Source organism: Maylandia zebra, linkage group LG7 (assembly GCF_041146795.1).
Source record: "Maylandia zebra isolate NMK-2024a linkage group LG7, Mzebra_GT3a, whole genome shotgun sequence".
In the NCBI taxonomy this organism is placed as follows: domain Eukaryota; kingdom Metazoa; phylum Chordata; class Actinopteri; order Cichliformes; family Cichlidae; genus Maylandia; species Maylandia zebra.
Genome location: NC_135173.1, coordinates 68,748,528 through 68,775,149, shown reverse-complemented (window position 1 = coordinate 68,775,149; position 26,622 = coordinate 68,748,528). Strand labels below are relative to the sequence as shown.

The 26,622-nt window shown below is 45.4% G+C and overlaps 1 protein-coding gene across 1 annotated transcript; it reads right to left on the bottom strand.

Annotated features, from left to right (window-relative positions):
* Nucleotides 1–1,250: 1,250 nt before the first annotated feature.
* LOC112435229 (uncharacterized) lies at nucleotides 1,251–8,350 on the bottom strand. The gene is made up of 10 exons (XM_076886989.1): nucleotides 7,241–8,350; nucleotides 5,208–5,307; nucleotides 4,762–4,908; nucleotides 4,348–4,529; nucleotides 3,968–4,104; nucleotides 3,753–3,846; nucleotides 3,156–3,488; nucleotides 2,793–2,967; nucleotides 2,579–2,703; nucleotides 1,251–2,380 (listed from the first exon to the last, which is right to left on the bottom strand). Exons 2-10 carry the CDS (start codon nucleotides 5,290–5,292, stop codon nucleotides 2,054–2,056), a joined length of 1,605 nt encoding a protein of 534 aa, XP_076743104.1. The 5' UTR covers nucleotides 5,293–5,307; nucleotides 7,241–8,350; the 3' UTR covers nucleotides 1,251–2,053.
* Between the last annotated feature and the right edge of the window lie 18,272 nt (nucleotides 8,351–26,622).

The following is a 26,622-nucleotide window of genomic DNA, read 5'->3' as shown; positions in this document are numbered from 1 at the left end:
TGTGTATGCGTGTGCATGTGTGTGTGTGTTTGGGCGTGCGTTTGTGTGACCTCCTGCTCACCAAAAGGGTCATAAAGGCAGGACGTTTACTAAACAAGAAAACAGAACCCTCACATAGGCTGTGCCTGTAATAAAAGACTACAGCCTCCCCCACCATTCAACAGGCTGGGGAGGGGGTCACAAACAAAGGAATGTCCTTGACCATATAGTTTGAACCAAGACTTACAAGTTTAAGTACAATGATGGCAACATTTAACATTTGACTCCAACACTTTCACTACCCCTGATCACCTCCTGTGTGCTTTAGTCTGTGTTTTCATTCGTTCCTTATCTGGGCCCTATTTCAGGAAGCCGGTTTAGAAAACTCAGAGTGAAAAACGATACTCAGGGTTGAGTAACCCCGAACTGTCCAACTCGGAATATTCGGTTTCAGAAAGGCTGATAACAATTAGTTCAATCAACGCGGAGTTGCTTTAACCCCAAGTTAAGCGCGCACGAGGATACATAAAGCCCTGATTAGTGGAGCACAGATTAAGCGAGTCACCATGGAGACGGAGGGAAAGAAGGCGCGGTCAATGTATTTTACAGCGCTTGAGGCCGAAATTCTGATGGCAGCATATGCCGATAACATGCAAATTCCGTGGAAAAAAAGTAACACAGCCACAGCTGCAAAAGAAAGTGAGCACACAGCAAAATCTCCAGTGTTAATTCAACTCCTATAGTGTTAAAGTTAACACTTTTCCAGTGTTTATATAATTCTCACTGGTTTAGAGTTAAAGTAACACTTTGCAAAGTGTTATTATTTTAACTCCATTGTAGTGTTAAAAATATAACACCCATAGTGTTAAAATTTCACTCTGTATGGTGTGAAGTGTCTTCACTCAGAGTGTAACTACCTAACATTTATAGTGTTGTTTTAGGACACTGATAAGTGTTCACTTTTACACTGGCTTGGGTTAACTCTTTTCACTGAGGGTGTTACTACACAACAACTATGGTGTTATTTATGACACTTTTAAGTGTTTATTTTCACACTGGATTGTGTTGACTGTTTTCACTTAGAGTGTTATTCTGTAACTTTTACAGTGTTATTTTGGCACTTTAAAGTGACATATATGAGCTTTTAAATACTAGTCTGTATTAATTGTCTGAATACAAAAATGCATTAAAGTGCAATTACTGTATGACTACTGTGTTACATTCAGTGAAAGTCCTTGTTAAGTCCCTTTACAGGATAAAAGGAGAAAACATAAAATTGGTCACATAAGCATTTTAATAAATATTAAATTCCAAGCACCATACAGCATACGTTCACAACAAAAATAATGGCACAATGTACAGACCATCATCATCACCATAAGCACTTTGCAAATCAAAGGGCTTGTATATTTCAATACAGTCTGCTTTAACAACATCTTTTTCATCCGTTTCAAACACTTTATAAGCATGGCAATGTTCACTGAAATTTTCAACCACAAGCTTCTGAACTATGAAGTAGGTGTGACTATTGACCAAAACTATTGTTTTTATTCTGCAAAACACCGGCATCTCATGTTCAGAACCACAACAAATGACCAATCCTGTTCTGTACTCAGTCCCATTAATGTTAACCCAATTAGCAGCGAAAGCCTCTTCTGCAACAGCAGGCAAGCCTAGGGAGATCATTTCACTATTTTCCTCACTATCAACATCAAATGATTTCAAGGGCCCATACTCAACATGGCTTAAAGGACATGTCTCCCACTTGTATGCTATGGATGTTTGATGTTTTTTGGCAAGTGACACTGTGATGTTCTTAAAGTTCTTAAGGGTGTCTTTGAACACCCTATGTTTAGCCTCACCTCTCATGCTCCATACATGCAATAATGGCCCAATTTTTCTGATGCAAGTTGGGTAGTGCAACATAAAGTGGTGTTTGGGAATCATGTTCCTACCTGGATACAACAATTTGAACAAGTCATTAAATTTGGTGCTTGGATAAAAACTGTGACCTAGTCGCAAATGACTTATCAAAGCCTGACTGGTGCTATGCAGAGTTTGACAGATAAAACATTTAAACATGGTTCTCATTCAACATTTTGGCACGCAACTCACGAACACGTGGTGACTCATCTGTTGAGGTGGCATCAATGTTGAATATGGTGGTCTGCACAAAACTGTAGAGATGAACCAGTGACTCGTCGTAAGATAAGTTGAACACGTAGTGGGATTTGAAAAGTTCATCAAAAGCACTGAGTGAGCTGGTGGCTTGGCAGGGGATGAGCTGTTTGTCCACTGCGATGTAGAAGGTGTCAATGCTGTTCTGGGTTCGACCAACAGCGAGGATGTATGGTTGTTTACCATCTCTTGCTTGCAAGTGTTCATCAATGCTGCAGCATGACTAAAAACAAATGAGATATTGACATATAGGCCTAGCTTATACTTGCTGAGTATGAACCATTCATTCAGTTTGACATTATGTGCCTTGCTAACTTATTACAAAATACTAAGACACATACTTCATGGAGAGGAAAACTAAAAAGTGCAAAAACTGAAAAAGTGTTTTGTAGGATTTTAAAAAGTGAGACAACATATTTACCTTGTGAAAGTGCACCATTTTGTGTGCTGCATCAGTTGGACTTATTTTGGTTCTCCTCTTTCGTCCAGCTGTGGGTGGCAAAAGTTGAAGGAGTAGCAGCAGAGAGGCCATGTCACTGTCCCAGTCTGTGTATGGTTGAATTTATAAAACAATTTCAAAATGACAGGTAAAAATAAATATTATTAAAATCAAACAAGCATGGTGCGACGCCTACCATTTACATCACTCTCTGTTGGTTTCTCAGCAGCTTTTATCAAACGACACAGGTCAGTTGACTGAGTCAGCTGTTTGGCTTCTTTAATAACCTTTGGCTTGAATGACATGTCCCACTTCTCAAGCAACTTGGTGGCTGTTTCAGCACCAAACAGCAGCAGGAAGTCTTGATTGACCTGTTCATCATACACACAGGACATAAAGACAGTGCTCAACATTGTTTACATTGCAATGTGATTTTGACCAATATGGGATATAGCCTGACTGGGATGACCAATGATCACATCTTTTACTGTTGCCATCCACATCAGCAAAACAAAAAAAAAAGGATTAACAGTTGAAAATATCAAGTGATTTGACTTACTAGTCCTTTGACATCCAAAAAGCGTGGAAATGTTTTGAAGACATCTGCAGTTCTTTGTGGATCATGCACCAGATCCTGGCGATGTTGGAACGTCATTTTCATCTTCTGAAATACACTTGCTTCATCAGGAGAGTGAACAAGAAATGAGATGGCCTCCTTGCAGGCATCTCCATCAAGTTGCTGAGGCAATGTGGTTGCTAATCTTCTGCGCTTAGGCCCTTGTTCTTGATGCACTGGGACTTCCTTCACTGGCCGTTTGGTTGTAGACCTGGACATGGTTTTGAGGCGCCACGCTACATATCCAGTGCCTTTCACTCCGTCGTAGAAATGCTCCTGTCACATTTAAACATAGATGAAAAATAAACATCAAATGCGATCTTACAGACTTTGCAGATTCAGCAAAAAGAAACCCAAGGACTATTATCATGTAACAGGTGCAATACATGTTAAACAACATCCACAATTTCAATACAGTTTTATGACAATAGTTATTACGAAAGAGGAATTAAGATTTTTCTTTTAAATCATTTAGCTGATGTAATTATTCCATGATGAAAACTAAATAATGTGCTGTTTTACAATCACTGCATGACTTACATAGCCGTTTGGAGAAAATGGATCCTTCAATGAGGGAAAGAGTGTAATTATTCCAAGGGCATATTTCTCCTTTTGCTTACGGGAGGGAATTCTGCTATAGAGGAAATACAATTGACAATGTTAAATCAGAAGTATGTGTCTTTACTGCAGTATACATTACAAGAATATTCCATATGGCCCATCTTTACTTTTTTATTAGGTACTATTACTCTTACCCATGTCTCTCAGTCATATCACTTGCCAATATGTTAACAAGCTGCCGCCGGGTGCGGTGGCTCAGTGAATTTTCGGCGTTGTATTCTTCAAGAATTTCCTCTCCACCAGGTTTCCTAGTCAAGGCATTTTTAACCATCTGCTCATATAAAAGGGAAAATAATAACAATAAAAACTTGTTTGTCAGTAAAGGTGAAAGTTTAGAGGAATGTCAACAAACCTGTGAAAGACATATCTAGCAAGAAGCACTAACTTCTACTAACATTTTTTCATACAGGGCAAGTTGGGAACCACCATGTTTTGAATTTCAATTTGTATAACAATCTACAGTATAAATGGTGTCAACTCAAAAATACAAAAGACATTTTCTGTTCTCAATTACCTCTTTTGCAGCCTCTGACACAGAAACATTTGGTGCAGAACTGTCTTTGCTGGATCTACTGCGGCCTGCAGGAATGCCCTTTTCCCTGAGGTCACTGTCACTTGATGAAAGTGATATAGTGTCCGTGAGGGAAGATAATGTATCCGAGGAGGATGGTGTGGAATGAGCTAAAGGACAAAAATCTTTGGGAGAGATGATTTGGTTAACTTTCTTTAGGCTACTCCACAATGCCATTAATAACACAATTTCAATGTTCATGTTCAGACAACATTCTATACAAATATGACCCAGCCCTGTCCACTGTCATGTATATTGCATGAAGACAGGTCAATGTCATCTGCATCAAGAGCAAAAGAACTTGGCTCTACATTGAGTGGGCTATACTCTGAAAATTTAAGTTATGATAACATTTACCTTCATCTGAAATCTTTTCACGTATTGTCAGGCATAGGTCTGGTTGGGCCTCCAGTAACTCCAGAAAAATGTCTTCTTCGACAGCTGTGTCAGTTTCATCGAAAATATCAAGGTCAGCAGCATCCGGAAGTCCAAACTTGGTTTTGGCTTTACAAAAAGATAAGCATAATGTCACCTAAAACGCCTGAAAAACTTTTTTAAAAACTAATTTTGACTTTTTTATTTAGCTAATATTTATTAACAGCTGTTTTACCTGTCTTTAAAATGGTTAAATTAGACAAGTCTGCAGCAACAATATAGGCCTAGGCCTACTGCTCTGTACTGTTTTTAATGTCACACATTAAAATAAAATGTGTTAACATTTAATTCGTTTTTTAAATAGATGAGATGCAAACATGATGAACTGATACATGTGCAACAAATTTTGTTCTGCCAGGTTATCTTACCTTCACTGATGAATTCTAGATAAGTGAATCCTGCGTGCAATTTAATGTACTTCTTTACATTGAGGTATTTCACTTTCAGCAACATGTCTTACAACAGCACCTGGTGGAGAGAAGGGGGCACAGAATATTTTTTACCATATATTTAAACCATAGCTTAAGTGGCAACAAATCCGGACAACTTTAAGAAAATATTAGGCTATACATTGTGTGATGATCTGTGAAGGGGTGACAGACCACTTCAACCTCAGGAACATAATTTGGCTTCCCCCTGCGCACTAAAATAGCTGAACTTGGGTACACAGAAATAGCATCCAATGAATTATCCACCCATCCACATGTTTATAAGACGACAACGGCGATCTTCTCGTCTGCACGCAGGCTAGATACTTAGTTCTGCTATGTTGCGAGTAAATCGCTGTAGCCTACTTGGGGAAAAGCATCTCTGTTTAAACCATGTCAGGATGATAATCCACATAAAATTTCCTGTTGAACGCACACCTGCCTTCATCACGCTTTCACTTATGACAACAAATATCCCTTATACTGTAAATTAATGAGTGCAAGTCTTACATTTATATCGGGAGTTTCTGACACATGCACAGCCGTCTGGCTAGTTGCTACTTTGTGGTGGTTGTTTTGTGACACGACATGCTAGGATTATCAGTGGAGGCGACGTCAACGACCCTCAGTCGTTATACCGCTTTGTCTTAAACACTGGATGGTAGCCTATTTCACTAAAACTGTAGAAAAGGGGAAAATGTTCCCTTAGATTAGGCCTACTACAACATAGGGCTGCTCGATTATGGCAAAAATGATAATCACGATTATTTTCACTGAAATTGAGATCTCGATTATTTGACGATATTTATTTAACAATAACAATGTATTGAATAATGACTTTAAAGATTGTCAAAAAATAATATAAAATAGTGTGCAAATACTGATAACAGTGCAAATGTTTGCAATATAAAAAATAAATGAAAAATGTAAACATCTATGTTTAGTGAACGTTGCAGTGTTGCTCTGTGGTGCAGCTACAACACTGTAGCAAAGTTTACACACTATGTCTACTTGATCCACGTCTGACTGAACCCATAATGTTTCCACACCACTGAAGTTTTTTTTACCTCTCTTTTCAACCAACGGCAGTCACTCTCCTCTCCAAATAACTTCTGCTTAGCTTTCCGAGCTTCCCTCGGGTCCTCTTAATTGTTGTGACACGTGTTCGAAATGCAGAGAGGTGCGCTCGATTTGCCACACGGAGCAGCGCGAGAGTAAAGCACGAGGGAGGGGCTAATAATCGGCTCAGTCATTTTTAATGATCGTTGAAAGCCCAGATCGTAATCGTGATTAAAATTCGATTAATTGAGCAGCCCTACTACAACATGTATGATATATCCTAACCGTTAGCAAGCAATCCATGCACAAACGCAGCGCGCCTTGCTTGGTCACTAACATCTAACAGAATTCCATAACCCCCTGCCACTTCAAAGATTTGTAGGCTAGGCTACTGCTAAACTCGCTGGTAGCACGTGTAATTAGCCTATCTTGACGCTTTCCAAAACTTGACTTGAACGTCTCCATGTGATTGTTTAGTTCACTTTTAAATAGGATATTTCTGAGGCGAATGTTCGCTTCCCTTAAAAGCAGTGGGCTAAACGCATTTGTCTTAGCTGCCAGCTAGGCTACCACAAATTCAAATTTTAACATTACATTTAACATATCCAGAGGATAGCTAACTCCTCCCTCGTTTCATTTAATAAGCATTGAACACTGGAAAGCATTTCTCTTATGACATTAGAACTAACTAGAATTGAGAATTATATTAAGCACGCATTTATTTTCGCTGCAATATTAACTTGTTATAGAGGATAGTTTAGCTACCTAAGCTAACGAATCCCATCTCTTACCGCAGATGAATACACTCCACATTAGGAAAATATTGCATGCTTCTGATAAATAATGTTATAGGCTAGTTAGTTACAATATTTAATAATGATAAAATAACATAGGTCTTGTTGTATAGTTCTTACCTGAACAACCTCCTCGATCTTGACAGCAAACTTCTGGCGGACTCCTCATGCCCATGAGCGCGAAAAACCCGGATGTGGAAATCAACTCCAAATGAGTGTTATAGTATTGACTCTTTGAAATAACTCCGGCTACAGAGCTTTTTCAGCACCGTTAGTGTTACTGTAACTCTCAAACCAACACTTTTCAACTCGAAATTTTTAACACCAGTAATTTTAACTCACATCAACACTTCGGATTTTGCTGTGCATGCATGGCAAAACATAGCCGACAGAGTCAATGCGTGAGTGTTAATTTAAACATTGATCGAGGGATTTCCACCCATTTAACACGTTATTTTATTTTATTTTATTTTTTATTTCATACATTTTATTTTGTGATGTGATGTGAGCGCAGGTGCAACCCAACAGGCCCCAAACGTTCCTGGCAGCAAGTAAAAATGAAATATAAAAATATAGTCCAAACAGGTAAGGTGTAATTGTATTATGAGCCATAGTGCTTGGTCTGTTTGTCCCATGTAAATCAATTGCAGTTAGAGGCTACATTAATTTTCTTTCTGTAAGCACTTATTGAAATTATCTGAGCACATTACAAGTACATATTTGCTTACTCTGTATGCTCAAATGTGGCCCGTTATAGCCAACAGAAAAAAAAAAGCGGAGGCCTGAAAAACAGGTGGGGGTCCTCCACCACCACCACTCACAGAGGCTGAGCAGTTGGCTTCCACATTTGTGATAATGTTGGCAGCATCACATATGATCTTCACAGTGCAGAGAACACAAATTAGCATCCATTACTATAATGAAATAATTTGTTAGTTTGAAATGCTACAGGGAACTATGTACCTGTACATTAATGCTGTGGAAAGACTTCCTGTTCACATAGTCTCCTTCATTTACTGAAGGAGCAATGATTGGAATGTGAGTGCCATCTATACAGCCAATCACGCCTGGGAACCGTGAGAATAAATGTAAAATTTAAGTAGTAGTTCAAATATCACCACATCATGAATTAAGTTTCGTTCATCCTGATACCTGCAATTTTGTGGCATCCCTCTTTGATAAATCTTGTGGGTCTATGACCGGGGAACACCACAATAGACCCACCATCACAGGACGAATGGATCAAAATTATAGATGAAATACAAACAATTGACCTACAGAATAAGGACTCAGGAAGATCAATACCATAAAAAGTGGGAGAAATGGACTGAGTACATAAACCCAACAGGATAAAGACCAACACACTGATAATGAGAAATGATCAAACTGTAGAAACAAGGAGATCCAACATGGGTTTGTTTTGTTATCCTACCTGTTGTATTTATCTTTTTGTTGTTGTTGTTGTTTTGGTGTTTTGTTTTGTTGTTACCCCCCCGTATAATGTTTAAAGAAAAACAATAAAAAGAAAGTAAAAAAAATAAATAAATTCAGTTGAGCTGAAAAGAAAAAATAAAATGAAACAATCTGAGGGTGAAATACAAACGTAAAATCAAAGGAGTCACAAATGTCCGGTTGTATTTCAGACCTCAGGGTTCATCCAACAAATCATGAAAAATGAGGTTTACATGTTTGTTCATGACGGTGCAGATTTCTGACATTTTGTGTAATTTAAGCTGCAACAATGTGACTGTTTTCTAACAAAAACAGTGAAACTCAAGTTAGACTTGTGTTTGTAAATGAAGCGCCCCATGTTGTGTAGCTTTCTAGTGTTTATACTTATTGGGCTACATATTTATTTATCATACAGGCTATACAGTACATAGCATCAAAACTCACATGTTTTATGTAACTAAAGTGTGTAATCATGTGGGCTACAGACAATGATTAAGTTATCGACTATATTTATATGAAAAACGTGCATACTTACTGCATTTGAATCATGTAACCACATGTAACCACCTGCATGAGTGTTTGGGGGGAAAAGGCTTTGATTTTGCCACCATAAGAAAATTTCTCTAGATCCGCCCCTGCTCTGTTGGTCTTCGGGCGGATGTGTGCAGATGGGTGGAGAGTCCTGACGGCGTCGAGGTCTTTGGCAGATCTGCCGCAGGAGCCTCGTTTCCCTCTGCGCTGATTATCATCGCTTCAGCCCGGCCGGCTCGACTCTGCGCCGCGCTAAATTATCCGGCAATTGATTTATAAACGAGCAGCTTCACGGCCGATGAGGCGGATCCGTTTGGCGCCGTTAAGCAGCGGTTATTAACTCTCAGTAATGATCAGTGTTGGGTAAGTTACTTTAAAATAGTAACTTAGTTACATTACTAGTTACTTCTCTCAAAAGTAACTCAGTTACTTCAAGTTACTCGTTACTTTCAGAGTAACTAGTTACTAGGGAAAGTAACTTTGGTTTTACTCAGAATTCTCTTGTTAATGTGTTGCTCCCATAACTTTGCCAGTCTTCTAGCTTGCTTACTTGCCACAGTGCACTGTGCCACCGACCAATAGAAAGGAAAAGATAATGTGCATATTTCCACGAGAGAAATCCCACGCCTGGACCGTCATTGACTGCCGCCATGATTCTAGCCTACGTCACAGAGTCATGTGCGCCTTTTACATCCAACACAAAAACTGCAGTCGTGGTGCTTTGATTGTACTCAGAACTCGGAAATTCTGCCTTCTGAATAGGAAGATGTAGGTAACACCAGACTGCAGATGAGCTGCATACAGGGCTGGACTGGGACAGAAAATCGTCCCGGGCATTTTGACTAGAGACCGGCTGCCATTATAGGAAAACTCATAAAGCCTTTGAATGAAAACAAACACTGTTGTGACAGTGATGTTCACTGTTCTGATGGTATATATGCATCAATCTATCAATCGTTTGTTGTAAGATTCAGATAATTATTTTTTAAAAGCGAGACATTTGAAATGAGAATAAGAAAGAAAAGTATTTCTTTGTGCCCCCCTCTCCCTGTTAATGCCCTACATGCCCCCTGGCAACACTTTGCTAGACCGGCCCTGCACAGTTACCAGCTGTCAGCTACTTAGAAAAGGATCCTGGTGTTATTTGTCTCTCAGAAACAGTTCATAACTTCAACTCATTCATGTCACCTAAAAGGTAAACCTGTTTCTCCATCACCTGTTCAGCTCTGATGATCCAGTAAGGACATCTCCTGGTTTCATCTTCATGTTTCCCTCTCACCAGATAACCAAACCATATCATGACCAGCAGCTTTACAGCTGTGGCTCCAGCAAACATCAGCTGATACTAGAAATTAATATTAAATAAATTCTAACAACAGCTGATCAAGCTTGAACGTGCTGCTGTTGTTTAGCGCGACATCGGCTGGTTTCCTCTTTCTGGCGCAAAGTGGGCGATAAACAAACAAGAGAGCCGATCAGCTGATCATTGATCAGTTTTCATGATTGAAGTAGAAACAGGAGAGGGAGGGGGAGAGGATGAGAGAAGAAGAGGCAGCTGTGCAGCAAAGACACAGAATAACTGCAGCTTTGTGTCTTTTTGTAGCTGAAGTCCAGGACAAACTGTTCCTTTTCACCTCAATAAGAAACGCGTAATATTTTCTCTGAATACCAGACGGGACGGCTGGCAACTCTAATAACTTATGAACAAAATAAAGTTCAACATCATTAACATCATAGCACCACCCAGCTGTATAGAAACTCCGTCATGCTAGCTAGCACGCAGTACGGAGAAAGTCAGAATAACGAAAATAAACTCCACCTAAACTTGGTTCATATCTGACCCAGAGAGACTGCAGATCATAACTTCTTACCTGAAGTTCAGTTCACACTCGGACCGGCGGCCGCCTCGGGTCTCTTTTCCTTCTGCCTCCCTTTTCCTTCATCCACCTGCTGGCCTCCACCACTTGCTAATGTTATTGAATCTGTGGAAGCTCCGCGATGCCACCACACGAAGTAACGAGTAACGACCCTATCTAAATCCCAGTAACGACTAACGCGCTCCTGGTTTTGGCATAATAACTAGTTACTGTAACGCGTTACTTAATAACGCGTTAGTCCCAACAGTGGTAATGATCAGGACAAGGCTGCGGCGAGGACCGGGGAGCTGTGTTAGAATCTTCTGCATGCAGTAGCGGAAGGGCTGACACGGGCAGTTGCCCGGGGCGGCATCACGAGCATCGGCAAAACAAAATAAATAAAAAATTTCTCGTACTCATGCTGCCCCGACATCAGCCAGCGCATACTGGGAATGGCACAGGCATCGGTTTTCTATCGCCCCTTTGCTGGGAGTAAGGGCGCCCTCCGTTTGCGAGGTGCGCCTGCTGCTTGCGCCACAGGGAGGAGATCGGCGGGGAGCAGCATCTAATAACCAACTCGCAAAATAAAACAAAATAAAAACAAACCAACAAACACGAAAACACCAGACATCCTGATACAGACATATAATCTGCACCGATGTTTTTTCTAAATTCTATACATGAAAAGTGAGCGAGAGCCCTCGGTGCGCGTGCTCGCTGCTGAAGTCAAAGTAAACTTTATTGTCATCTCCGCTACAGACAGTCCAGCATATAGAGACGAGACGACGAGGCTCCAGCTACAGCAGTGCAAGGAAACAAAGAGGAGTAAGAAAATAAATCTACACTTTAGGACTCGGGGTAAAGGATCAATAACAATTTAAAATTTACAGTTTGATGATTTAAAGTCTCACACACAACCTGTGGAAAGGGGAGGGGCCCTGCTGCTTCCAGATAGAGCACATTTCATTCATAATGATGTAAATCCAAGCCCATCATGGATTCATGATCTGAATCCTGGGTTGTGTGAAATCCCAGAAATGCACCTTAGACAAAGGGAGTCTGTGAACTAAGGTGTCGGTGTGTTAGGGTCTGTTAGGTTATGTTGTGATCCTCGGGTTGGGGGATTTGTGTTCGCCCAGGGCGCCAAACAGGCTAGGACCGCCACTGTCTGCATGTGACCAAGCCGGGGTCAGGGGTCAAGTCTCACTGATGCAGGCAGCAGAAGTCAGAGCGGATTGTTATCGAGACATCGGGAGCTTCGCTCTCCTCCCTGCACACAAAGACGTGCTTCGCTTACAGCAGCGAGCTTCACGATCAGCGTCGCTGGTTATTGGATGTGTTGAAGGTACATCACAGCATCGGCGGATCACGGAGGCACTGCGTCACTAAGCCTGTCGGGTCAGTCGGACTAAATGAAGACAAACTGAGTGTCCTGCCGTCACGCCTCCTCGCCGCTGGTCAATCAGTCTGACTGCTAATTAACAATGGAGCCCGTGTGCAAAGTCTCCATCACTGTCTGCGACGCCCGTCACCTCTTCTCAATCTGTCGAAGCCAAACGCCCCTTGAGGTCGTTTATTTCTTTATCTGAAGGAAATAAAGCAGCAGGCAGCGTCTGCGGGCGGCACAGGGAAACCCACCCAAGCTCGCCGCTTATCTGCAGCTCTCTAAACGCCTCCGCCGAGACGGGGACGGTTATCACGGCGAGGCAGAGGCGATGAGACCGCTGGCTGACGAGCATCTCCGCCTCTAATTTATTGATGGAGGAGTGTCAGAGCAGGAAATGAGAAAACGAAGGAACTACTGCAGGAGGAAAACATCTGTGGGGCATCACCACGGAAACGGGCATCATGCGGTGACTGGTGTTAAACACGGTGCGAACACGTGACCAGTGCAGGCGTTCAGGGTGTACTGTAGTATCCATGGATACACGGACATGCCACAGATGGCAGCGGTCCAGTCAGGACGTCTCTTTTCTTTAAATCACGAACACGTGATTACTGAGACGCACAAAGAGCAAACGTTCCTGCGACATCAGCGCCACAAACCAGCCGACTGTGTCGTGAACGGTCACGAGTTTGTCCTCGCTGCGTTCGTTTTCATCACTTTGCGATGCGTGTCTGCACCGAGGTTATTACAGCAAACTGAAACTAAAAACTCAAACCAGATGTGAAAATAAAAAAGTGACTTTAGAACAAAGTAAAACGAAACAGCACTATCTATCAACTTAACACTTTTAATTCTTATTCTCATTTTTATTTTCATGTCTATTTAAGCTTAATTTATAACAGTATTTATAACAGCATGTTTGCACTGAAGCACCGCAGCAATTTCCTAATATTGTAAACCCGCTCAACATTTGGCAATAAAACCCTTTCTGATTCTGATTCTTTTATTTTGGTAAACGTTGAACTGGAGCCGGTGCATGAGGCTGTGATACAAACAAAAACATTTCTACTTATTAAAAACACAAAAACGGAAACTAATTAAATCCAATTAGAAAAGAAAAATGTGATCCTAAAGCTGAGAGGCGTGATCTCTCGGTCTGCCCTCCGTCAGCACGCCGCAGAGCAATAACAGGGCGGATACGCGCCCCTCGCGCGGCGCTCGCTCTCCACCGTGATTGACAATTATAGCCACGTAAAACCTGAGGCCGACTCCGAGTGACAGCATGTAGATAAATATGTCATAAATCAGGACGGCGGGCTCTCGGGGGAGTAATCTTCCTCTGCCTCGCCAGGCCACTCTTCATCATCAGCAGTGGCGGCGGAGCGAGCCAGAGGAGGCAGGCGCTCAGACGGCGGGAACAAAGCGCTGCTCGCCGCTGCCAATAACCCAGCATTAAAGATGAGATTGCCTGCCCCTCCTCCACCTCCCAGCAGCGAGATAACTCGATTTGATGTCGACGGCGTCCTTTCTTCTCCTCGGCTTCCAAGTGGGCCGGTGTCGGCCATCGTTAGCCTCCTGAGTTATTAGCAGCCTTCAGCGCCGCCGCTCCTCGCTGTCACTTTCGTTAGCCGCGGCTAGCTGACAGTTGCAGACATAATTAGCCCCGCTAATGTGGCGCCGGGCCGGATGCGACATTTGAGGAGCGTCGGGAGGGAAAACAAACAAATCAAGCATTTCATTAGCGAGCGCTGACAGCTCCTCTCTGAGCCTGTAATGAACTTCTAACCGCCGCCGTCCTCTTCCTGCTGAATCTTCACGCCCGCCGCTTATTACTGCCACTACAAATAACGCCACACTCCTCTCCAGGTCTAACCACACCGCCATTAATAATGCACCGCCACGCAGGCTCGGAGCAGGCGGGGAGAGCCCGATCAGCGGGCCGTGAAGCCTCGGCGGCGTGTTGCCCATCCCCTTCGTATCTGCTCGCCGCCGTCGTCAGCCCTGTCACTCGGCCGGTAACAACATCACAGGGGGGCTGCGAATATTAGCTGCCCGTCAGCGGGAGAGGGGTGGAGGAGTAATTAGACAACCGAGGTGGTGACAGGAAGTGAGTGGCGCCGGCGAGCCGCGTTAACAGCTCCGGACGAGCTGTTCTCGTGTTCCAGCGCTCACCTGACAAACATCAGCTGCTTTTTTATTCACACCTGTGACTCAGGTGAAGGTGTCCCGAGAGCAGAGAGGGGTTCGTCTCTGCATCGGCTCTCTGGTGGCAAATCGCCACCATCGGAGGTTGAAAATAAAAAGAGCGGGGAATACTCATGTTCTGGGTTTATACTTCCAAAGTTTATCCTCAGAAAGTATCCGAGTATTCAATGACCCTCGGTGAGGCTCATATAATACACCTCCAGGGCAGCTCGGGTCAATAACATGACACACATCATGTCTGTGATCATGATCATAGACATGATGTTTTATCACTGCTCAGGTGCTGATAATCAAAGCACTGATCAGCTGATCGTCAGCAGGTGTGAGCACCTCTATAAAAACTTTGTGTTCTGGAGCAGCGGTCCCCAACCCCGGGCCTCGGACCGGTACCGGGCCGCGAGAGTTGAGGCTCAGGTGTGAAATGTTTGGTTTTCAGGGTTTTTATCGGTTTCCAGCGTGATTTTGTTATCGTTTTTATCGTTTACTCGGTGTTCCTGGGTCTTTTCACGTGTGTTATGAATAAATCTTCTTTTTTTCGGTACCGGTACTGGTTTTATTTTGTTGTATTTATCCGCGACACCTTAAAGGCCGGTCCGTGAAAATATTGTTGGCCATAAACCGGTCCGTGGTGCAAAAAAGGTTGGGGACCGCTGCTCTGGCGTCTGAACTTGGGTTTTTGGTTTTTCTTTATTTTTCAGAGGATCTAAAACAGATATGGAATTAAAACTCGTGGGACGTCCATCCACGAGTTAAAACTGTAAAGGACCAAGAATTGAACCCTGAGGAACACCACCAGCATTTAAGTTTAAATAGAAATGTCATGGTCCTGGGCCATGTTGGCCCAGTGTTCTTAGTTTTCTTGTATGTTTGTATTCAGTTCCCTGTTTAGGCTCTGTTTCCTGAGTTGCCCTGTTGTGTTGTTCCCTGAGTGCTTTTCCTTTGTGACTCTCACCCCCTGTGTGCCCTCTGTGTATCTGTGAGCCCTCGTCTCCCTTTGTGGTTGTTCCATGTTTCCCAGCCCGTTATGTCTGTGTTCTCCCCGTGCTCTCTCTCCTCCTGTCTGAACCTCTGTACTTCCTGTTTTACTTTGCCCGTCTCCCGCCAGTGTGGTGTTCACTCCTGCCGTGTGTTGTTATGATTATCAGTGTCACCTGTGTTCCCCGTGTGCTCCCACGTCCCTCGTTAACCCTCTGTGTATTTATGTCTGCGTCTTCCTCAGTTCTGTGTCGCGTTCTCCCTCATGCTGCGTGGATTTCCCTGTGTCTCTCTCCGAGTATTAGTTTATTGTTCCCAGTTTAAGTTTTGTATTTTCCTGTCATCTTGTCAGCAATAAAGCTGCCTTTTGAGTTCATCCCTTGAGTCCGTGAGTTTTGCGATTGGGTCCTCATCCTGCCTGCCACGCAGCCGTATCATGACAAGAAATGATCTTAGAGCTCACAGGAGGTACAGTTTTTATCACTTTTTCATTCTGGAGGTTTTCTTATTTCAACTGTGAGTACAAGAAAACAATTGTTAGAATATAATGTGTTAAATTTGCTTAGATGAGAGGGTCCAGCAGTAGATCAGAGGAATAGGGAAGGATTTGTCTGTGTGTTTCAGTTTGGTTTAGCTGTAGGCCTGAGAGTGTGTGTTGAGAGGAATTTATGGACACCGGGGGTCAGCCTGTCAAAGACGGAGACAGGAAGCTACAGATGGGGGATGCTGATGCTTGTACCTGAATGTAATAAAGAAGTAGGTTTGCAGGAGACTCTCCACATGCTTAGCTGTAAAAGTAAGACAAGAGTGGGGGTCTCAGTGCTTGTAATATGTTAACTGTGTTTTGTATGTTTTGTAGCTTGGGTGAGGGGAGATGGACTTTTATCACCGGCAGGAAGTCACATATCAGAGATGCACGCACACCCACACGTACAGTCACTCACGTGCACTCACACATACACACATGTACGCGCACACACAGGCACTCACGTGCTCACGTATACATACACAAACACAAAGTTTACAACACACCATGAGGGTTTTATGATGGGTCGCTTCTATAAAACTGGTGGAAACAAACAAAGAAGTGGAGCTCTGCAGAGGGACACCGGCATGCACGTCTCCCCTTCTAGAAGATGCATGCGTAACTGAAGATGAATAAAGGTTTTGTGAAATGACTACTGGGGGCGATCGTGGCTCAAGAGTTGGGAGTACACCTTGTAATCGGAAGGTTGCCGGTTCATTGTGTCCTTGGGCAAGACACTTCACCCGTTGCCTACTGGTGGTGGTCAGAGGGCCCGGTGGCGCCAGTGTCCGGCAGCCTCGCCTCTGTCAGTGCGCCCCAGGGTGGCTGTGGCTACATGTAGCTGCCATCACCAGTGTGTGGATGGGTGGATGACTGGAGGTGTAAAGCGCTATACAAATACAGGCCATTTACTGAGTCCGGTGCCGTCTCTGGAGGCCTGAGGAATAAAAAAAGAACCGGGGTGAAACTGCTTTACAGAACACAACCCACACAAAATGATTCAGAGAGAAGAGCAGCGTGAAAGTCGAGGCTTTGAAGCCGCGATCTCCGCCCTGAGCTCAGACTCCAGAGCTCCATCCAGGCCTCAGTCAGCAGGCTAAATGTTAAAGTTCATGACAGTAGAATTAGACAGACTGAACAGGTACGGCTGTTTGGAAGGACCAAGGCGTCCTCTCTCTAAAGCCTGCAGAGCTGCATCTGATCGTCGCAGCAGCGGGAGGAAACCGCACAGCTCATACCAGCTGTCAGCTCGGTGGAGGCGCAGAAGTCACCGGAACGCTCTAACTGCTAATCTGAATAATTCGATTACTGAGCAGTATTTCTGTATCTGATGTGGATGAACTGGTCCTTTAAACCTGCTGCTCTTTTCATGTTTGGGATAAAGTGCCTCATTCCTCCACTCGCCTCCTCCTGAGCTCCTTCGCCTCCCTCTCTGCGGTCCTCCCCTCGTTAAGCTTGCTCTCCTCGCCTCTAATTAAAATGCGAGAAGGCTGCGGCTTTGCTTGCGCTTTGATAACAGTTATCAGGTTGGAGTTACTTTAGCTATTGATTTGATTAAGAGGCTTATCCATTGTTTAATGAGTTTTCCACTCCACTGCTCTCCTTCTAATCAGGCACACCGCCAGGTCCTCCGCCCTCTCGCTCTCCATCTCCTCCTGTGTGAGTCGGAGTCTCTCGCCCCGGGCTGCAGTTGGCGGAGCCGTTTACTGTCAGTCTAACAAACGGTGTCTCTTTAATGGTGCACATATATTCACTGTAACTCTCCAGAAACCAGGTTTGATCCCTCTGAGGACGGGACGTCGTTTAAAGATCGATTACAGCAGCTAAATGTGGCAGAGAGACCACAGCGAGCAGTCCCTCTCTGCAAGAGCCCCCACACCTACGATGCTCCACATCCACACCATGTCTGCACAGTTCTTAGTATTTTATTTGACTTTTATAGCATCTCAAGGAGCTTTATACTGTAAAGGAACTACAATAATACAGAGAAAACAGAGAACCCCCCCAACAATCATATGAGCCCCTATGAGCAGCACTTTGGCGACAGTGGGAAGGAAAAACTCCCTTTTAACAGGAAGAAACCTCCAGCAGAACCAGGCTCAGGGAGGGGCGGGGCCATCTGCTGTGATTGGTTGGGGTGAGAGAAGGAAGACGGGATAAAGACATGCTGTGGAAGAGAGACAGAGGTTAATAACAGATATGATTCAATGCAGAGAGGTCTGTTAATACATAGTGAGTGAAGAAGAAACACCCAGTGCATCATGGGAATCCCCGGCAGCCTACGTCTATTGCAGCATAACTAAGGGAGGATTCAGGGTCACCTGGTCCAGCCCTAACTATATTCTCCAAATAGATGTGAAAAAACATTTGAATTCACTGAAATGAAAATAAATCTGAAACGATGAGTGCAGAGGAAGCATCCTCAAAATGTTTATCAAATATTTTTCCCCCGATTGTTCACTGAAAGACATTTTCAAACAATAAAAACTGAAACACACAAATCCACCGTGGAAACTTGCTGAAACTAAATACAGCGCTGTAATAACTGTCTCACGTTTTCAGTTCTGTGCAGAGGAGGGAGAGTGGAGCTGCAGGCAGGAGGAGACAAGGAGGAGGTTCATGGGTGTAGTGGAGGAGGACGTGTCCGAGGAGCATGCTGGGATAGGAGGAGACACTCGTCAGGTGGCGGAGGGTTGGCAGCGGTTTCTGAGACAGACGCAGGGACGGCGGAGAGCGGCGGTTCAGTCTGAGATCTTTACACTGATGTCAGCACCACGTCACATCGCTGCACGCCACGCCCTCGGGCCTGAATCCGTTCGGTTTAGAGCAGCTCCTCCTCTCCTCCTTCATCTCAAAGGCATCACAGAGAAAGTGTGTGAATTGGCCCTTTAAACGATGCTTCCTCAGATTTTCAGACACTGCTGATGCTCTGTGGGAGCAAACTGGTACTGATGGACTGGGGGAACTGGTGCAGGTAATTAACTGCTGAATGTGCAGATGTTTTCTGAGGACACACACACAGCATCTGCCTCAGCTCAGCCGTTTAGCGGGTGCCGCTCGATGGGCTGGAAAGCCCCGCGCGCTGTAATTAATTGCGGGAGATTACACGGTCCTCCAACCATGGAGTTTGTCATCAGAAGCCATTACAGATTGATATGAGACGCCTCTCCACGGTGTCAACAGCAATTTGGAGGACAGCTAAAGTTGGGAGGGTGGCCAAGTAGGGGCCACGTGACAGCTGACAGGGTATTTACAGCACGCATGGTCACACGACGACGTCTGAATCTGCATTTACCCGCACCTTCAGCTCCGTGTGAGCCGCGCTCGCTGTGCTGCAAATAAAGCATCACTTCTTTCTGCAGAGACGCTGAATGGCGTGTTAGCGACAGAGACTCCACCCACGCACTGAACGCTAAACTCACAGTTATTTAAGACTAATGTTCAACCTCTGAGTGAAAGCTGTGGCATCAGAGCGGGAGGTGTCCTCTACAGAGGGGGGCGGGTCTGTGAGTCAGGAGAAAAGAAAGGCGGGTTTCAGAGGTCAGAGGTCAGAGTTGTTTCTGTTACAGGGGCGTGACAGACACATGGATGTGAAATGATGTGAGCGGATCTGAATCTGAAACGTCTTCCTGAATCTCGTGCTGATGTGTGCGCTGCATGTTTCCAGCAAAGATTCAAACAAAGATGTTTGTGTTGAGATTAAACGACGTGTTCTCAAAGACTACAGGAAACCGCAGCGCTGTTTGGAGCGAGTCGCTCCAAACAGCGCTGGACTCCATCATGAAAGCTCATATTGATCTAAGTGACCAGCGACAGCCGAGCGAACCCGGGGCTAAGGAAGCCGGCCCGCGGGCGGCGAGTAAATGAGCGATGCTTATCAGAGCGTGACGCCCTGTTAGACTCACGAAACGATGCGACATTGTCAGCAGAACAAAAAAATGATGGCAGGTAACAAAGACCACACCTCTATTCCCACCTGTTTACTCTCTACTGAGGCGTGTGACTCCTCCCCCTGACAGCTGTGGTTAACCTGAAAACACGAGCGGATGGCTTTAAGGTAACCACCAGGTCACTGTAGTCGCACCCGCCATGTTGGACAGTTTGACACAGGCTCACACACCTGCACGCACATCCAGGTGCAGAGGCGTTTCCTGTTGGTGGACCTAGACTCTAACTGGTCATCAGACAAATGTATCACTTCCTGTTCCCACTGCGTGGAGATAACGAACACACATAAATAAAATACTGTGACTCTGTTCGTCTCTCTCTTTTCGTACGGAGGACCCAAACACTCGGCGCCGTCCTGCATGTGCTGCGATTTCTGCTTTAATCTGCTTCGTGTTGGAGATCGGTGCCACGCACGGAGGAAGCTTCGTCTCTGATATGACAGCAGCGCCATTTGTAATTATTATAATAAAGACGGTGTGTGTGCGGTTTTTGGCGAGACCTCGGTGGCTCTCAGTTTGTAATTGAAGGTTACAAAGAGGAGGGTGGAGGACGTGACGGCTCGTTATCGTCTCCTTAAATGAAGCCTTCGTGCCTCTGACTGTAGAAACATCCGTGTGAAGGTGGCCTTTGTTGGTCCAGCAGCGTCAGGAAACGGTTTGGAAGTCGACAGAGATATAATTACAGCTGTCGGTATCGTCTCTGCCGAGCGTCCCGTCGACGCAGAGCTGACGGGACGTGTCACGGCGAGCTCTTTAAAAGCAGCGTGACAGAAACGCTGACAGCCCGGGCAGAGTAAATAAATACCACTTGTCTGGCCTCGCCATGCGCTGCGGAGCGGAGCCGTGCGCTCCGACGACCTCACAGAAGACAATTCAGCAGGGAGCATTTTAAAGATTTCAAAGTTTAATCGCCTCCGTTTTGAAGTTTTTTTCTTCTTAATTGACACCATCGTCTTCTTTAAAACAGGCGCGCGTGATCCCCAGAGGCTCGGATTAGACGTCACCGCTCGCCGTCTTTGAGGCATCTGACTGCATGCTTTAAAGAAGATGACGGTTCAGAGGAGCGACCTGCCGACCTCGCCTCAGACTTCAAACATTTTCCTAGAAACTCGCCGAGATGACAAAACGTCTGCCGTGTTTTTGGGAGGAAGCGACATGCGCTCTCAGAGCGTGATCTCGCGTGATTTATCTCCCGTGATCCAAGGCGCTGTCTTCTCCACAAGTCGCCCAGCGCCGTCTGTGATGCTGTCAGACGCCATCGTGTTAAAATCTCACCTAGCTTCCATTTTGGGGGCCAGGTGAGCGCTCGAGCGCAGAGCAAAGAACCAGCAGATCAACGAGCCACGAAAGTGGAAGGACTCGAAAACGTGTTCGGCGTGTTCTTTAAACACGCTAAAAGCGTTCTGCTGCCGGGGTCTGAACAGGCGGTAGCTGCAAACGTCTCTGCGACTCCCTCCAACAGCCTCAGACTGACATGATGTGGTGTTCACGCTCCTTTGGCAGCTTCACAGACTGACAGACGAGACAAACCTCTGTGCGTCCCGATGACCCGTAACTGTAGCGTGTGGAGGTTTACAGGTAGATGGGTGACAGCTCAGAGGTGGTCCTGAGAGTCTCAGGGTCTTAGCGTGTGAAGGACTGTTCGGTGCTCTGGCTCAGCTCGGTGAATCTAAAGAGGAAGTGACTGTGGACCTGCTTCCTGCTCCTCTCTGAGGAGTCAGACCAGTCGCCCCCTGCTGGACATCAGAGAGCGTGCAGCTTTAAGAAACTGTGTGTAATGATTCATCTTCTCTTCTGTAGAGACAGAACTAATAAAGACTAGCTACACATTTATGTTAGTGAGGTGTGAAACTGACTCCAGCTATCGGTTTTATTTTGGAAGGAAAACATTCCCCGACTGGCTGTTGTGCTTCGGTCCAAATGAACTTGGGGTCTTCCAGCGAGGGCTTAGAAACAGCCGGGTCGAGACGAGCGAGCCTGGGGCTCATCAAACTCTGCCCATTAGTCAAATCTGAGCTGATTACATGTAGTTAGCCGAGGTCGGCTGAGTCACGGCGGCATAATTAAAGACAAACACTGTGAGGGTCACATGTTCCAAGAGCCAGATGGCAGGGCGAGCCAGCCTTAATGGCAGGATTTACTGAGTCCATCCTGCAGGTTTCTGTGGATTTACACCCAAAATCTGACACAGTGGGGTGGCAGGGCGCCGACAGACACGCAGCGGGGTCAGGCGGTTCATGGGAAATCCAGAGTCTCGCAGGAGAAAACCCTGACAGACCACATCAGTGTGAAAGTGTGAATTCAGTTCGGATGATTTTAACACAGAGCTAACCCAAGTCCTGAGGAGTCAGCTGAAGAGTAAGAACAAGATGCGGGCTACGCCCTGCCCCTGATCAGGTACCCTGCTGGGATAATAATTTGGCCAAAGGAGGAGATAGAAGCCACTGACATCAAGACCAGGAAGCTCCTGACCATGCATGGAGGGTTTCACCCCAAGTCCAGCACCCTGAGACTGTACGCGAAGCAGAAGGAGGCCGGGGACTGGTGAGTGTCAGCACCACAGTCCAGGATGAGACAACGAGCATCCACGAGTACATCAGGAAGATGGCCCCAACTTACTCATTGACAGCTGCTGTCACAGAGAAACTTGCAAATCTGACCTTCGAGAGGTCGAGCAGGATTCAGAGAGGAAGTCAGGAGTAACCGGCTCGAGCACCTGAGGCATCAATAACCATCCAGACCACAAAGCATCTACACAACGCTGTGATTGGTGAGGTGATGTATTCGTGTTATTTTAACGAGGCTTCGGTCTTACAGACGTCAGTGGAGACTGTCCACGCTCAGCAGGCAGGTGTGAGGGCCGGAGCGGGAGACTGCAGGCCCCAGGAACCTGAGGCAGGAGCTGCCATCAGCCTGGACCGCTGCTTCTGCACAGTGGGTGGAGGTGGAGGTGGTGCTTGCTCCAACAGCCTCCCTCTCATAGCCACACCAAACCACTAACAGCAGCAGGAAGGAACTGCTTCATTCTCCCTACTTCACCATTCGGAACACATGACGGCATGTTATGGAAACACGCTGAAGAGAGCTCCGCCTTTAACCTGAACAGGTATCGTTTTTGTCTCCAGCTGTTCTGATCCTGAGGTGGAAAAATGTTCGGACTCGCCGTCTGATTGTGACCAATGCTGGATCCCTGCAGCTCATCTCATTACCATAAATCTCCCCTCGTCTCTCCCGAGCCACTTCCTCCTCTCCCGCTGCTGTCTCCGCCCACGTTAACGACGTCAGGAGGCCTCGGCGCAGCGGCCCAAACGTGCTGCCGTACAGTCACAGAGGGCCGCCCCAGCTGGCTCGGCTTTAATTGGCTCGGCTCAGGTGCCAACTGAGATCAGCTGTCGCTGCAACAACGGCCGCACCTGTTTACACGTCTGTCAGAGCGGCGGCGGCGCCCGAGGCGTGACCCCCGACACACAAGGTCACATGTCCTCTGCTCGGAGGACACATTCACACTGCAAATGAAGTGTTCTTTATCCAACCAACAACCAGCTCCATCAACTACTCTGATTACTAACGAAATACTCTGATTACTGCTCCTGCTGCTCTCGGACCAGTAGTGAGCAGCTGTCAGCACCACAGGAAACGCTGTCAGCGAGAGTGAGCTTGGACTGAGGAAAACTAAAAAACTAAACTTCCTGATATTTTACTGACGAGAGGACAAACACAACGTGGAAACTATTTTGCTCCCTGATGTTGTACATATTAGGAAAATGTGGCTCGGGCGTCTAATTCAGGTATTTAAACACGCTGAGTACCAAAAACATAACTGTGTGATGAGTTATCAGGATGAGCGCCGTGCTGTCTGCGGTTTCATGTTTGCGGACTCGTCACCAGCTGCTCCCTGCGCTCTGACGTTTTAACTGAAAACAAGAGAAATAGTTCAAATTCTGCAAAAAGCAGAACAGTTCTGCTCCCAAACAGGAAGTCCTGCACATGCACGTCCTGTGATGGCTCCAAAGGTGACTCGTACACCCCGAGCGTGTCAGGTTCGTCTCAATAACTTTACTTATAATGGAAGATAAACAGAAGGTGTGTTCAATTCCTGACACGATGTTTGCGTCAGATCCCAGACGCTCCTCTTGCTTTCTCCTCAAACCGAGTCCAGAACAAACTGCTGATCACATGACAGTCAATCAAACAACAGGTTTCTTTGTGTGAAGCTGTGGAAATAAAACTAATTAAACTGAGACGAAGTTTTGGTTCTGAACAAGTCTCTGGGTTTTTACTAGTTATGACATTCAGACCAGAGGTGCTAAATGTATGGCTCGGGGGCCAGAGCGAGGCCACTAAAGCAGCTTTACTCACAGCAGGCATCAAAGGAGTTCTCCTTCATTCCTGGAACAGGAACACTGACAGCGAGTCAGTGATGTGCTCCATGACGAACAGTATGTGGGGAGGATGATCGTGCACTCTGCACAGGTAACACAGTCGGTTACTTTAAACAAGTTACTGCACAAACTTTTTACAGCAAAACATATCATCAGCATAAAGCTGTATTTTCAGTTACTGTAATTACTCTGTTCATATTTACAGTATTTGTAGCGTCTGTTCGTTTACACTGTTGCAGGATTACCACCGTTTATTCATTAGAACAATAATTTACATCAGACAGTAACACACTGAACTAAATGAAATAAAACTATATGTTACAAAGTTCACAGAGTATAAGAAATAGCTCTATAATATCCAGACTACTGTCTCACGCGTGCTCAGTCATCCAGGTCAGGAAATCCCAGAAAGTTGATCCTGTTCATCTGGATGTTTTCAGTTTCATCATCATCAGGTGACTTCTTCAGTGTCAGCTGACTGCAGGTCCCCAACCTTGTAAACATCTGCACAATAACTGAAACCAGCACCACTGAATGAACTGTGAGCTCAGTTCTTTGATCATTAATATGCGAATTGTGGTGACCAACAGCAGCTAACATGTTGTTAATCTGAAACATTTTTCTGCATCTATTTTCAGTTTTTACTGTTTTTCTGTCAGATTTTCAGTCCCACCTTCTTCCAAACATTTTTCTACAGGCTGCTCAGTATCAAAGTCATCCTGCAGCAGTTTTACTGCCCAGCTCTGTTTCCTGTCTTTGTGCTTTTAGACCAGGGGTGGGCAATCTCAGTCCACGAGGGGCGGTGTCCCTGCAGGTTTTAGATGTGTCCTCGAACCAACACAGCTGGTTTAAATGGCTAAATTAGCTCCTCAACATGTCCTGAAGTTCTCCAGAGGCCTGGTAAGGAACTAATCATGTGATTCAGGTGTGTTGACCCAAGGTGAGATTGCCCACCCCTGTTTCAGACACATAATTATGCATCTTCTGTATGTTGAGCACTCAGAGGTCTCTCTCTTTCTTTCCCTCACGTTTTGTCTGAACCACATAACTCCCCATTAAATTCTGAGCTGGTTGTTAAAGAGGCTGCGACTTCATCTGTGTCATCAGATTAGCCGAGTGATTTGTCCTCACAGAGGCTCACTGCCGTCATCATTACTGTGACTGGTGGAGGATCCTCAGCTGCTCACACGTTAACCAGCTGCCATCTAGTGTCACATCTGGGACAGTCACAGGATCGTATGATAACGACGATGCAGATCAGTGAGAGGAGGTGGGTGCAGGGACTATTACTGATAAAAAAGGATGAAGATGAAGCTGCCAGGCAGGAGGAGAAGAGCTCAGACGGAGGAGGATGCTGGGATAGGAGGAGATGGAGGCAGATGATCCGCTGTGCAGTGGAGCTATGAATGCAGCAGCTGAAAGAAGAAGCAGATTTACAGTAGGCGGCTGATCTGGCCTCTCCTTTCAGTGCCTGACAGTAACAGACTTTGACCTCCCCCCCGTGGCTCCAGTTGAATAAAAGCCATGACTGCTGGATGTTTGAGGGAAAATCTGCCTATATTACAATAGGAGGCTAAGACGGGCCTCCATGCTCGTCTGATCATGTGCTTGACAGTTGTTGCACCAACGTGGGCACGGCCTGTTGAACAAGAAGCCAGCAGGCATCATAGATTTCAACGACAGGCTGACTCGCTGACAGATCCGCGCCTGCTTGCCGCAGGCCGAACACACGGGGGAAGGTGTGTTTGCGGGGAGGAGGGTTCAAAGGTTATGCCTGGAAGAAGCAGCAGCAGTGATGGGAGACTGTCACGGCCCAGCGAACACTGACATGCCGACTGAGCTTATCCTGGCCTGCCGACGCTCATCTCAGGGTGCTAAATTAGATCCATCGCCAGTTCATGAAAGGCATGCGTCTGACAGCACGCCTATCAAATCCCCGCAGATGTGTGTGCAGCAGTGAGCCACACTGCTCATAAATACGCTAACATGTAAAGTCAGGTCAGACAAAGTCCCCAAATTGGCCCAGAGTCAGAGATACAGCTGACAGACAGGAGAGAGGGTTTCTGCATGAAAATCAGCAGGAAACAGACACGTTCACACACAAAAGTCCTTCTTATTAAACTCGAAACAGCTTTAAGAGCATTTAATCACTGGTGGTTTATACTGTGTCATATTCTAGAGGGAAATATAAGCTAGGAAAGCCTTTGACTGCTAAAAAAGAGGAACAAAAAATACAACTCC

What these genes read in the sequence shown, in the direction of transcription:
- LOC112435229 (XM_076886989.1), bottom strand. Translation starts at nt 5,292, where the DNA reads ATGTTGCTGAAAGTGAAATACCTCAATGTAAAGAAGTACATTAAATTG. An exon ending in CATTTTCTCCAAACGGCTAT is followed by an intron (nt 3,489 to 3,752) that starts GTAAGTCATGCA and finishes TAAATGTGACAG; the next exon opens with GAGCATTTCTACGACGGAGT. An exon ending in AACAGAGAGTGATGTAAATG is followed by an intron (nt 2,704 to 2,792) that starts GTAGGCGTCGCA and finishes AACCATACACAG; the next exon opens with ACTGGGACAGTGACATGGCC.